The sequence below is a fragment of the Heterodontus francisci genome, chromosome 32, assembly GCF_036365525.1.
Source record: "Heterodontus francisci isolate sHetFra1 chromosome 32, sHetFra1.hap1, whole genome shotgun sequence".
Taxonomy (NCBI): Eukaryota; Metazoa; Chordata; class Chondrichthyes; order Heterodontiformes; family Heterodontidae; genus Heterodontus; species Heterodontus francisci.
This window is the reverse complement of record NC_090402.1, coordinates 19,163,785-19,176,896: the sequence shown is the minus strand read 5'-3', so window position 1 is coordinate 19,176,896 and position 13,112 is coordinate 19,163,785. Positions and strand designations below refer to the sequence as shown.

Below are 13,112 nucleotides of genomic sequence, written 5' to 3'. Positions count from 1 at the left end.
TGATAAGACAGAGAGGAGAGTGAGAGAGAGACCAGTGACCAGAAAGAGAGGAGAGTGAGAGAGAGACCAGTGACCAGAAAGAGAGAAGAGAGTGAGAGAGACCAGTGACCAGAAAGAGAGAAGAGAGTGACAGAGACCAGTGACCAGAAAGAGAGAAGAGAGTGACAGAGACCAGTGACAAGACAGAGAGAAGAGAGAGACTTAGAGACCAGTGACCAGAAAGAGAGAAGAGAGTGAGAGAGAGACCAGTGACAAGACAGAGAGAAGAGAGTGAGAGAGAGACCAGTGACCAGACTGAGAGAAGAGAGTGAGAGAGACCAGTGACCAGAAAGAGAGAAGAAAGTGAGAGAGAGACCAGTGACCAGAAAGAGAGGAGAGTGAGAGAGAGACCAGTGACAAGACAGAGAGAAGAGAGTGAGAGAGAGACCAGTGACCAGAAAGAGAGAAGAAAGTGAGAGAGAGACCAGTGACAAGACAGAGAGAAGAGAGAGAGAGACCAGTGACCATGCAGAGAGAAGAGAGAGAGAGACCAGTGACCAGACAGAGAGAAGAGAGTGAGAGAGAGACCAGTGACCAGAAAGAGAGAAGAGAGTGAGAGAGAGACCAGTGACCAGACAGAGAAGAGAGAGAGAGACCAGTGACCAGAAAGAGAGAAGAGAGTGAGAGAGACCATTGACCAGAAAGAGAGAAGAGAGTGAGAGAGAGACCAGTGACAAGACAGAGAGAAGAGAGTGAGAGAGAGACCAGTGACCAGAGAGAAGTGAGAGAGAGACCAGTGACCAGACAGAGAGAAGAGAGTGAGAGAGAGAGACCAGTGACAAGACAGAGAGAAGAGAAAGACTTAGAGACCAGTGACCAGAAAGAGAGAAGAGAGTGAGAGAGAGACCAGTGACAAGACAGAGAGAAGAGAGTGAGAGAGAGACCAGTGACCAGACAGAGAGAAGAGAGAGAGAAACCAGTGACCAGAAAGAGAGAAGAGAGTGAGAGAGACCAGTGACCAGAAAAAGAGAAGAGAGTGACAGAGAGACCAGTGACCAGAGAGAAGAGAGTGAGAGAGAGACCAGTGACAAGACAGAGAGAAGAGAGAGACTTAGAGACCAGTGACCAGAAAGAGAGAAGAGAGTGAGAGAGAGACCAGTGACAAGACAGAGAGAAGAGAGTGAGAGAGAGACCAGTGCCCAGACAGAGAGAAGAAAGTGAGAGAGAGACCAGTGACCAGAAAGAGAGAAGAGAGTGAGAGAGAGACCAGTGACCAGACAGAAAGAAGAGAGTGAGAGAGACCAGTGACCAGAAAGAGAGAAGAGAGTGAGAGAGAGACCAGTGACAAGACAGAGAGAAGAGAGTGAGAGAGAGACCAGTGACCAGAGAGAAGTGAGAGAGAGACCAGTGACAAGACAGAGAGAAGAGAGAGAGACCAGTGACCAGACAGAGAGAAGAGAGTGAGAGAGAGACCAGTGACCAGAAAGAGAGAAGAGAGTGAGAGAGACCAGTGACAAGACAGAGGGAAGAGAGTGTGGGAGAGATGAGTGACCAGACAGAGGGAGGAGAGTGATGGAGAGACGAGTGACCAGACAGAGGGAGGAGATTGAGGGAGAGGTGAGTGACCAGAGGGGGGAGAGTGAGGAGTTGACCAGCGACAAAACAAGGTGAGAGATCTATTGGATTGCTGGGTAGTAAAAGAACACTGCAGAATGCTGAAACCAGATGGAAGCAGAAGAGATCAGGGACAATAGAGAGAGTGACCAACTGCAATGAAGGACAGAATGTGTGTGTGTGTGGGGGGGTGGTTGCTGATGGGTTGGGGAAAAATGGAAGCAATCTTTTTGACAAATAAGGAAACTCTATTTGTGAGCCTTCATATATACCCAAGTCATACAAAATGGATCAAATGTGTCAGTTCACCAACCTATAGGATAATGATGAGGAAGGCATTTGACCATCAAGACAGACACAGTAACCTCACCAACCCCCCACCCCACATCCCCATCACAACACCCAATTGTTTCTTCAATGATTGCAGCTTTGTTGCCTCCACAAGCCTATCTGGAGTCGTTTGACCATCTGTACCACCCAACTTAGTACTCCTGGAATTGTTTAATAAGAAAATTATTCAGATATAACTAGTCCGTCCATTTTTAAAGGAATAACGTAAATGAAATTGGATCAGTAGTATAAGGGAATAAACCTTATACCTTTCCGTTATGGATGAATATCAGTGAGTTTTTGCTGACAGCTGCAGGGTTTGGACCCTCTTATCCTGATGATCCAGTGAAAGGAACATTAGGGAGGGCACAGCACAGAGTCGGCCTAGAGCACCATCTCGTGGTGATGTTGTGTCAGCACACACCTGGAAAATCTGCACCAAACGACTGACTATCTTACTTACTGGAGTGACTAGATGAACACGTACCACAACCAATGAAAGGCTGGGATTTCATTAACCTCTTGGTAACTGATTTTCCTGTAAGATTTATGTAATACATCATTGATGGTGATCTTCTCAATTGACCCCAAGTCCCACAGGACTACTTCTCCACCAAGAGATGCTTAGAACCAGAACAGGAGATTGTAGCAGTATTCAAACTCTATTAGGAGCAGGTTGTAGCAGAAGAACAACCCCTACGTGTCAGGAATCTGCTTGTACAACATCCAATCCATTTAATTGTTCAACTAATTGTACAAGTGCATTACTTCTCATTCATACACAGTGCACTTTCGTGTACCAAAACCTTTCTCCAGCCTCATACTTTCCTAAAACTTTGTTTGTTTCAGAAATTCCTCCTGCAGAAGAAAATCTCTGGAATACTGGAATTGCAGCTCTATTGGAGAGCTGAGTTCCAAGCTCCTACCAAGACGATAGACCACACAAGCAAATCATGTCTGTGGAAAATACCAAGTTTGTGTTTAAAACACAAGTTTGGTGTCACATCATCACTGTTCCCTGCTTTATTTCATCTTCTCCTCATTCTTGGTGGTCTCCTTCACCATAGGCCTCGGATTTTCTGCTTTCTCATGGTTGACTAAGTGAGAATCACCATTGTATCCTTTCAATTCTAAGACAGAAACAAGTGCTCTTTGCTCTAACAATGTAATACACTTGGATTTTCAAAAGGCCTTTGATATACTCATGACTAAAACCACAGTATGTGGAGTCAGGGCACAAGTAGCATGATGGCTATAAATCAGAAAACAGGGTAGGTGTTAAAGGTATTTACTCAGACTGGCAAAAAATGGGAAATGGTGTTTCAGAGGGAGCAATGCTGGGGCCACTGTTGTTCACCAGTCACATAAATGATTTGGAATTCGGGAATCAGAAGTACAATTTCAAAATTTGCAGGTGACACCAAATCGGAGGGCATAGTTAATACTGAGGAAGACTGCGACAAATTCCAAGACGACGTGAATAAGCTTGCAGAATGAATGTGTAATAAAGGAATGAGTTTCACTATGGATAAGTGTGAGATTATGCAATTTGGTAAGAAGAATAAGGAAAATAGTCTGAATGGGGTAAAGGAGCAAAGGGATCTAGGGGTACTGATTCACAAATCATTAAAAGTAGCAATGTAAGATACTAAGACCATAACAAATGCAAACAAAACACTGGGGTACATTTCTAGAGGAAAAGAATTGTAAAGCATGACGGTGCTTCTGATATGACATCCTTTTTCCTCAACCGAGGATTCCCCCCCACTGTTGTTGACAGGGCCCTCAACCGTGTCTGGCCCATTTCCCGCACCTCTACCCTCACCCCTTCCCCTCCCTCCCAGAACCGTGACAGGGTTCCCCTTGTCCTCACTTTCCACCCCATCAGCCTCCATATCCAAAGGATCATCCTCTGCCATTTCCACCACCTCCAGCGTGCCACTACCAAACGCATCTTCCCCTCCCTTCCCCTGTCAGCATTCCAAAGGGATCATTCCCTCCGCGACACCCTGGTCCACTCCTCCATTACCCCCACCACCTCGTCCCCGTCCCATGGCACCTTCCCCTGCAATCGCAGGAGGCGTAATACCTGCCCATTTACCTCCTCTCTCCTCACTATCCCAGGCACCAAACACTCCTTTCAGGTGAAGCAACGATTTATTTGTACTTCTTTCAATGTAGTATACTGTATTCGCTGCTCACAGTGTGGTCTCCTCTACATTGGGGAGACCAAACGCAGACTGGGTGACCGCTTTGCAGAACACCTCCGCTCAGTACGCAAGCAGGACCCTGAGCTTCTGGTTGTTTGCCATTTCAACACTCCCCCCTGCTCTCATGCTCACATCTCTGTCCAGGGATTGCTGCAATGTTCCAGTGAGCATCAACGCAAGCTCGAGGAACAGCATCTCATTTACCGATTAGGCACACGACAGCCTGCCGGACTGAACACTGTGTTCAATCATTACAGAGCGTGACGGACCCCCCATTTTACTTTTATTTTTAGTTATTTTTTCTTTTTTACATTTTTTACAACTTTTTTTTTTCATGTTTATTTCATTTCATCTTAGTTTGTTCAGTTTGCTTACCCATTGTTTTTTTTTCATGTTTGCACTTGCTGCTGTTCAATATTCAGTTCGTTAACACCTTATCTGTACTAATGCTTTGTCTTTCAACACACCATTAACATATTGTTTGCCTTTGCTCCATGACCATTTGGTCAGCTATGTGGCCTTGTCCAATCTGCACCTTCTTTGTTATCTCTTTCCCCACCCCTGCCTCACTTGCTTATAACCTTTGACATTTCTAATATTTGCTAGTTCCGAAGCAGGGTCACTGACCCGAAATGTTAACTCTGCTTCTCTTTCCACAGATGCTGCCAGACCTGCTGAGTGGTTCCAGCGTTTCTTGTTTTTATTTCAGATTTCCAGCATCCGCAGTATTTTGCTTTTATTGTAAAGTAACAAAGTTATGTTAAACTTGCATAGAACCTTGGTTACACCACACCATGTAGAGCACTATGAACATTTTTGGTCTCCATGTTATGAAAAGGATATAGACGCACTGGGAGAAGGTGCAAAAATGATAAACAAGGATGATGGCATAACTGAGAGGCTCTAACAGGAAAGACTGAACATGCTTGGGGTCTTTTCTCTAGAAAAGAGAAGGTTGAGAGGTGACCTAACAGAAGTCTTTAAAATGATGAAGGGGTTCGATAAGGTAGATGTGGAGCGAGGAGTCCAAAAGTAAGTGCCATAAATATAAGATAGTCACTCATAAATCCAATAAGGAATTCAGGAAAAATGTCTTTGCATAGAGAGTGGCTAGACCGTAAAACCTGCTACCACATGAAGTGTTGAAGTGAATAGGATAGATGCATTTAAGCAGGTTAGGTAAGTAGATGAGAGAGTAAAGGAATGGAAGGCTGTGCTGATCATTAGATAAAGAGGCGTGGGAGGAGGCTCGTGTGGAGCACAAACACTGGCATGGACCAGTTGGGCCGAATGGCCTGAATTCTACATCTCTCTGCTAACTCCAAAGTCCTTCACCACTGTCTGGAAATGAGACAAAACGTTTGCATGGAAAACTAGGCAGGGACGCAGAGTCAAAGAGTTAAAACTAGACATAGCAGAGTACTTGATCAACAAAGACACATAAAACTATTTTTTTCATTCTGACATGCTGAATCAAATTATTTTCAACAGTTACCACACATGAAGGTGAATTATTTGGCCAGTAACATAGTTCAAGATGAGCATTTGGTGAAATGCAGGGCACCATTAATGAGATGCATGTTGATTTATTACTCCCATTATCTGGGGCTTTACAGCACCCATTGTCGCTTTACAAAGACATTCATTGTCGCAAAGGGTATGTCACCAGCGTAAGCACAGATCCTTATCAATAACACAAGAGCTCCTCAGGAGCACAGAATATGATATAATATACACAGTTTTTCTCTCACCAACAAGACAGCCACGTAAAACTACAGTCTTTGTCTGTGCCTTCCGAATACAACAGTACGATATTGATAGACCCTGGTCTTTGGAAATTCCAAGCAAGAAGCTGAAAGTCAGGAAAAGGTCACTTCTCAGTGCCAGTTGGCATTCTGACCACACAGCTGACGAACCTTTTGATATTATGGACATGCACCTTTGTAAGAAAATTTAACTCTTCCTCGTGTTATACAATTACCGGATGATTATATATATGCCTCACGCCTTATAACTCACCGCATTCGGATATCTCCAATAAAGACAATATTGATTTTGCCCAGTGTTGACACCCAGCACATATACACCAGTCTGGTATTGTTAACGGGTTGGGGAATGGGCCTTTCCTCGCACACCAACGCTAGTTTAATTTCCGTGTACATATTTCCCCATGTCCTGACATTAATGCTTTGCTAATACAGTTTCATCTCAAGAGTAGCAACTATTTCTCAGCAAGTTTAAGCACATCTCTCAAACCAATTGCACTCCAGATATAATTAATGACTGGTTTTCTGAGTAAGGCTGCTAATATCTGCCAGCGGACATGGTTCTAGCGTATGGTCGCAGCACTCTTAGCAGAGTAACAATACTGGAGGGAGGAGTCATGGTCCAGGAGTCTAGATACCGTGTAGTAATGCTGCAGATGTCATGGTGTAGGGTCTATACAGAGTGGCCAGGATTTTACAGGCAGGAACAAAGTCTCGATGTCAGAACTTAAACAGGCTCAGGCAAGGCTGGTGTTATATTTAAAAGGCATCCAATCGTACTTTCAAGCCCCGAAGGAATGTGAGGGGGTGCCCTAGAAACTGCAGGGATTCGAAAATCGCAGAAGGCAGAGCAAGAATTTTGCCCAGGTTCTCTGATGCCTCTTTGGAGGTGCTCCTCCAGGCAGCATGTGCTTGGAGGAAAGTCCTTTTCCCTTGGGATGGGAGGAGACTGACTCACTAGACGTAAAGGGCATTGATGGAGATAGCGGAGGAGGTGAGCAGCTTTGGGGTTGTCCCATGCACGTGACTGCAGAGTAGGAGGAGGATCAATGACCTGTTGCAGTCTGGCATAGTGGGTGCAGCGCATAATATTAAGCTCTCAGCTTTAAATGTAAATTAGAGTATGCATGTGGCGAAAGGGGTACCCACCCAGTCAGCAGCATTGGCTAGGCAGCAGCACTGGCTGCCACAGGAGTGGGAGCCTCTCCGTGGAGGGTACCAGTCAGTCAGAGCTGACTCCTGCACTGCCAGCACTGAATGGCTGCATGCAGGAGGCATTCCTCTGGCACCATGATGGAAAGTTAGGCTGCCACCAACACAGGCATGGTGTTGTCTATGATGGGCGAGTGACAATGTACCTTTACATGCTTGCAGGATAACACATCTCGCAATGCTCGAGAAAGAGCAAGAACTGGAAGTGGCATGTCACATATGGTGAACCTCATGCCGATGGAGGAAGAGGCAAGGAGACAGAGAAGGCTATGGCTGATGGTGAGACAGGTGTGGAGCCCTGAGAGAGCGAGTGACTTAATGGATGGGCGCAAGAGACCCTCTGGCAAGCAAAAAGCATAGTGCTCATGTGTCCACCACTGGTCACATAAAGCCCCAGATGATGAGTAGTCAAAAGGACATATTGGAACGCACAGTGCCCTCTCATCACTCTTCTCTCCCTCACAGATCATGGACAAAAACAGCCAGCTGCAGAGTCTGCGGGGTAGCTTTCCAACTCTGAGGAGGAGGAGACACAAGAACACAAGAAATAGGAGCAGAAGTAGACCATATGGCCCATCGAGCCTGCTCCACCATTCAATACGATCATGGCTGATCTTGGGCTTCAATTCCACTCCTGTCCACTCCTCAGAGGCTGCAGTGTCACATCATTCCCCTGCACCAACGCAGATACTCTCACGTCAATGGATAGTCGCGCCTGAGTGACAGATCATAGAATCATAGAATAGTAACAGCACAAAAGGAGGCCATTCAGCCTGTTGTGTCCGTGCCAGCTCTCTGCAAGAACTCACCTAGTCCCACACCCCCAACTTTTCCCCTTAGCCCTGCAAATTTTTTCTATTCAGATAATTGTCCAATTCTCTTTTGAAAGCTACGAATGAATCTACCACCACCACACTCTCTGGCAGTGTATTCCAGATCCTAACCACTCGCTGCATAATAAAGGTTTCCCTCATGCCGCCATTGCTTCTTTTGCCACTCACCTTAAATTGACATCCTCCGGTTCTCAGTCCATCCGCCAATGGGAACAGTTTCCCCCTATCTGCTCTGTCCAGACCCTTCATGATTTTGAACACCTCTATTAAATCTCCTCTTAATCTTCTCTTCTCCAAGGAGAACAGTCCCAGCTTCTCCAATCTATCCACATAACTGAAGATCCTCATCCCTGGAACCGGTCTTGTGAATCTATTCTGCACCTTTTCTAAAGCCTTCCCATCCTTTCTGAAGTGTGGTGCCCAGAACTGGACACAATACTCCAGTTGAGGCTTCTCTGAGCCCCTATTTATAAAGCCCAGAATCCCATATGCTTTATTAACTGCTTTCTCAACCTACCCTTCCACCTTCAATGATTTGTGCACATATACCCCCAGGTCCCTCTGCTCCTGCACCCACTTTAGAATTGTACCCTTTAATTTATATTATCTCTCCTCATTCTTCCTACCAAAATGAATCACTTCACACTTCTCTGCATTAAATTTCATCTGGCACTTGTCTGCCCATTCCACCAGCCTGTCTATGACCTCCTGAAGTTTATCACCATCCTCCTCACAGTTCACAATACTTCCAAGTTTCGGATCATCCGCAAATTTTGAAACTGTGCCCTGTACACCCAAGTCTAGCTGATTAATATACATCAAGAAAAGCAGGGGTCCGAACACTGACTCCTGGGGAACCCCACTGTATGCCTTCCTCCAGTCCAAAAAACAACCGTTCATCACTGCTCTGTTTCCTGTCACTCAGCCAATTTTGTATCCATGTTACTACTGTCCCATTTATTCCACAGGCTCTAACTTTGCCGACAAGCATGTTATGTGACAAAAGGGGCACAATCTGGTCAGCACAGCACAGATGTGCCTGAGCAGCTGATGGAGGCAGTAACAGTTGGCCACTCACACTTGGAGAAGTACGGGAGGGCACGGTGATGCTGAGCTTCAGGCTGATGACATGCCTCTGGAGACAACAACAAGGTGGCAGATACTGAAGCTGTAGTGTAAGGTACATGAACATCAGGCGGAGCTTCCAGAGGCTATGTGCACCCATGCACAAATGATGGAGCAGTCCATCCAGGCATTGAGTGCAACCACGTCTCTGGCATGGCATGTGGCGCAGGGCATCCTCCATTGAGAGAGTGGCAACCCTCATGGACAGCAGCATCCAGCAAACTACCCACACAGCGGATGCTGGAGATGCACACGGACCTGCATGCCATCACCTCCTCCATGAGCTCTGTGGAGCAATGGCTGTATGAGAGGGGGCCGAGACACCTGGAGTCATTGCCAATTACTCAAACCCCTCGGGTGAGCAGGGAGGGACGAGTGCCCTGAAAGGGTAGAGGAGAAGCTGCCTGAAGCATCTGGGGGCTCGTCTCAGGGCGCTCCTGGCATGGACGGCGTGTCCTTGTCCCCTCTGACAGTGACACCAAGGACATCAAGAAGCCGCAATGACAGAGGTGGTTCCTGCACCTGTACAGGAGACCCCCAGTATGCTGAGACCTCAAGACAGGCAATCAGAAGACAACTGCGAAGACCATTGTAAACCATGGAGTAGAAAAGTCAGCAGCTCATGAGAAATGTATCTGTATTTTTGAGTCGTGAGCCTCTCTTGCATGTATTTCATTACACCTTACCTGTGGTCCCTCACGTTCTTCAGCCAGCCTGGTTAGCAGCCCCCTCCAAATCCTCATCCTTGGAGGAGGAATCATGCTCCAGGATGTCCTCATTGTTTAAAACTTCTCCCCTCTAGCACCAGGTTGTGCAGAGCACAGCATACGACAACGATACACAAGACCCTTCTGGGGCATATTGAAGGGCTACACCAGAACTGCATCTTCAGTAGCCCTCTGACCTGCACTATGGTCACTCAAGTTGTCCCGAGGCTGCTGTTATATCTCTCCTCTGCATCTGTGCTTGGGGTCCACACAAGCGTAAGGAGCCATTGCTTCAGTGGGTAGCCCTCACCACCAAGTACCCATCCTTGAAGGCACACAAGGTGCCTGAAAAGGCTGGGTACCTGCCTTAGTACATAGGCATTGTCATATCTTCCAGGGAACTTTGCAGAGACCTAAAGGATCTACTTGCGGTGGTCACAAACCAGTTGTACATTGAGTGAGTGGAAGTCCTTCCCGTTGAAAACTGCTGCCTGGTCTGTGGGAGCCTTGCTGGTCACATGCATGCAGTAGATGACACCCTGTACCTGGGGAAAGCCGGTGATGGCCCCAAATCCTACAGCCTCTTAATCCAACTGTCTGGATTGGTGGGAAGCCTCATGTACTGGCCGCCCTCTTGAACATGGCATTGGTGACCATCTTGATGCATCAATGAGCTGCAGATTGGGAGATCACACAGATATCTCCAGAAAATCCATGGAATGATCCTGAGCTGTAGACATTAAGCCAACGCTTCCCATTGAGCTCAGCTCCTTCTCCATCATGGTGCACAGCTATAACGGCCTCCCTGGAGAGGCGCAGTCTTCAGCAACACCACTGCTCCAACATCTGCAGACCTTAAAGCATCCTAAATAGGATGTGATATTCAGGCCTTGAATTTAGTTTCTTCTAAAGACATTCCCTTCACCCCCTCCCCCCTCCAGGAGAGACTAACCTGTGCCACAGCCACCTGTGTCTGCTGCTGCTGCTGTATGAGCTGGTGCTGGAGCAGCTGCAAGTGGTGCTGGGATGCCAGTGGGGTCGGGGACGAGCTCTGGCTGCTGGGAGATCGTGGCAGATGGGACAACAACACAAAAGGAGTCCCATTCTTGGAATCCTAAAGAAGGAGCAGAAAACAAATCAATCAGGAACATTTAATTTGACAGTATCCATTTCAAACAAAATAAACTAATAACAAAACCAGGTAAATAAAATTCATTTGGTAGTACAGAACTTGAGTATAGCTGAAAATAGAGACATGTTGTCGAAGCTTTTTGTCTTGCACTCATCAGGACAATCCACAAGAATATCAATGTAAGGGAAAACAACAACTTTATACTGTATGAGAAATGAGTGCTGATTGATTGGTAAGTGAACTCTGATTAGTAAAAGCGTTGCCATGGAGAATGTACCAGTTTACGGCGACTCGCAGTTAACTGCCAAGCTTTGTTTGAAATTTAAACCAGGCAGCTTGACTCTGATTGGTCAGCTTTGAGTCTGTTCCACACCCAAAAGACGGGTGCAATACCTATCAATTCCTACCCCCATGAGTTAGATTGTGAGTGCATTGACTATAAATGGATTTGTGTAATGCGTGCTGTCATAGACTGTCAATTAAATTTCCTGACGAAATGCTCTGCAAAGTTGTTCCCCTGTCCCACAGCAACATTCCAGAATCTTGCGTCTAACCCTTTATCTTACATTAGAACCCGAGGGATCTGAATGGGACATCACTGGACCTGTTTTATGGGCTTATAACAGGCAGAGTATCCATACACTTTCACATTAAGGGAGAGGAATGGCTATATACCTAATGTTGAAGGTGGGGTGGGGTATGGTCCATACATTGCTGGGTAAATTTTCCAAGTCCTCGCCCCCATGGTGAGGAACCTGGGCCCACTGGTAGCAGGGTTTTGAAAATCACAGTCAGCAGTTCTGCTGATGTCCGGCTGCCTGCTGAAGCAATGCTGGAATATTAATGCAGCTTGAGGTTCTAAGGACCTGTAATAAACTGTCAGTGAAACAATTACAGTAATAAACTGCACAGACAGTATTGATCTATTAGAGTACAAAGCAAGTTAATCTCTCTCTAATTAGTGTGTGATATACATGGCCCGCGGTATTTCTGGCTCACTTGCTTGGACGGCTGCAGCAACACTCGAGAAGCTGTACACCAGCCAGGGCAAAGCAGTCCGCTTGACTGACAGCCCCTCCATTATTCTAACATTCCACCCCCCTCCACCACTGGTGCATAGTGGCTGCAGTGTGTACCATCTGCAGGATATACTGCAGCTGCTTACTGACTATACCCTTCCTACAATGCCACGCTCCCTCTCATAACGGCTGTCGACTGCAGCCAAGACTGACTTTCCCCTGAGTTTCCACCTCCTTAGACCTGGTGAGGCTTTGAAGCTCCATTGTTCTCTTGCGCCCCTTGCAAAATTCTAAAAGCTGGTAAAATTGCTGTTATTTGTCCGTCCAACAGGCTTAATTACCTCCCCACAGCCTTCAAATGCTGCCTCCTCCTGCCAGCCCGGCTGCCTCCGTGAACATCCACTAGCGGCGTGAACACGTCGGGCTTCCCTCCCAACGCCATCCACTGCTGTTTTGCCACGCTTTCTGCATCCACTGTGCTGACAAAAGTCAACCCAGAATTTTTAAAAGCAATCAAACAGCTAACTTGTTCAGAAAGGCCTATTCTTTACCACAGTGATTCACTAGATATTTCCAGCCCCATTGCTTTCTGTGTCCGTAGTGCATAGATTCCAATCACTGACAACTGCACTTTATTCATCCCAATTGCTTAATCTTTGGCCCGCCATTCGAGACAATACTTCTACAGCCACTACTCCCTTACATCCCTCTTTGACATCCTTATTCCCAGCAGAATATTTACTCCTTTCATGGTTGATCTGCCTGGCATGTCCCTCATCATTTCAAGTGCAGAAGGTACAGATATGAGTGGATGTAGCACGCAATTAGTTGAGCCATTCATCACCAGGTCTGGCTGGATCATAATAAAATTACTTGTGAGTCACACTCTCTCCTGCCAAAACTGCTCACTACTTCAGAATCATCTGGAAACCAAAGATAACCCCTAGCTTCTTTTCTCCAGTGCTAGCCATCTATCCACTCCACTTCCCCCACCCTCACCTCCAACGTGGGAGGAGCTCATGCATTTCCTTATCATTGACATTGAGACCATCCGTTTAGCTGTCTCTGGAGCCCATCTCTTGCCAATCAAGCCAAAGTCCCCCTAGAGATGCCCCTGCCCTAATCCTCAACCATCTTTCTCTCGTTCCAACTTCCCTCGTGCCGCATCTGAGCCGACCTTGTTCA

At 46.5% G+C, this 13,112-nt stretch overlaps 1 protein-coding gene across 2 annotated transcripts in view; it reads right to left on the bottom strand.

Annotated features, from left to right (window-relative positions):
* Window positions 1–13,112, bottom strand: part of si:dkey-34e4.1 (carboxyl-terminal PDZ ligand of neuronal nitric oxide synthase protein) — a 144,843-nt gene that overhangs the window by 16,330 nt on the left and 115,401 nt on the right. For both annotated transcript variants that reach the window (XM_068012406.1, XM_068012407.1), the window contains one exon: window positions 10,729–10,890. In XM_068012406.1, coding sequence (XP_067868507.1) covers window positions 10,729–10,890 — 162 coding nt within the window. The remainder of the gene's footprint in view (window positions 1–10,728; window positions 10,891–13,112) is intronic.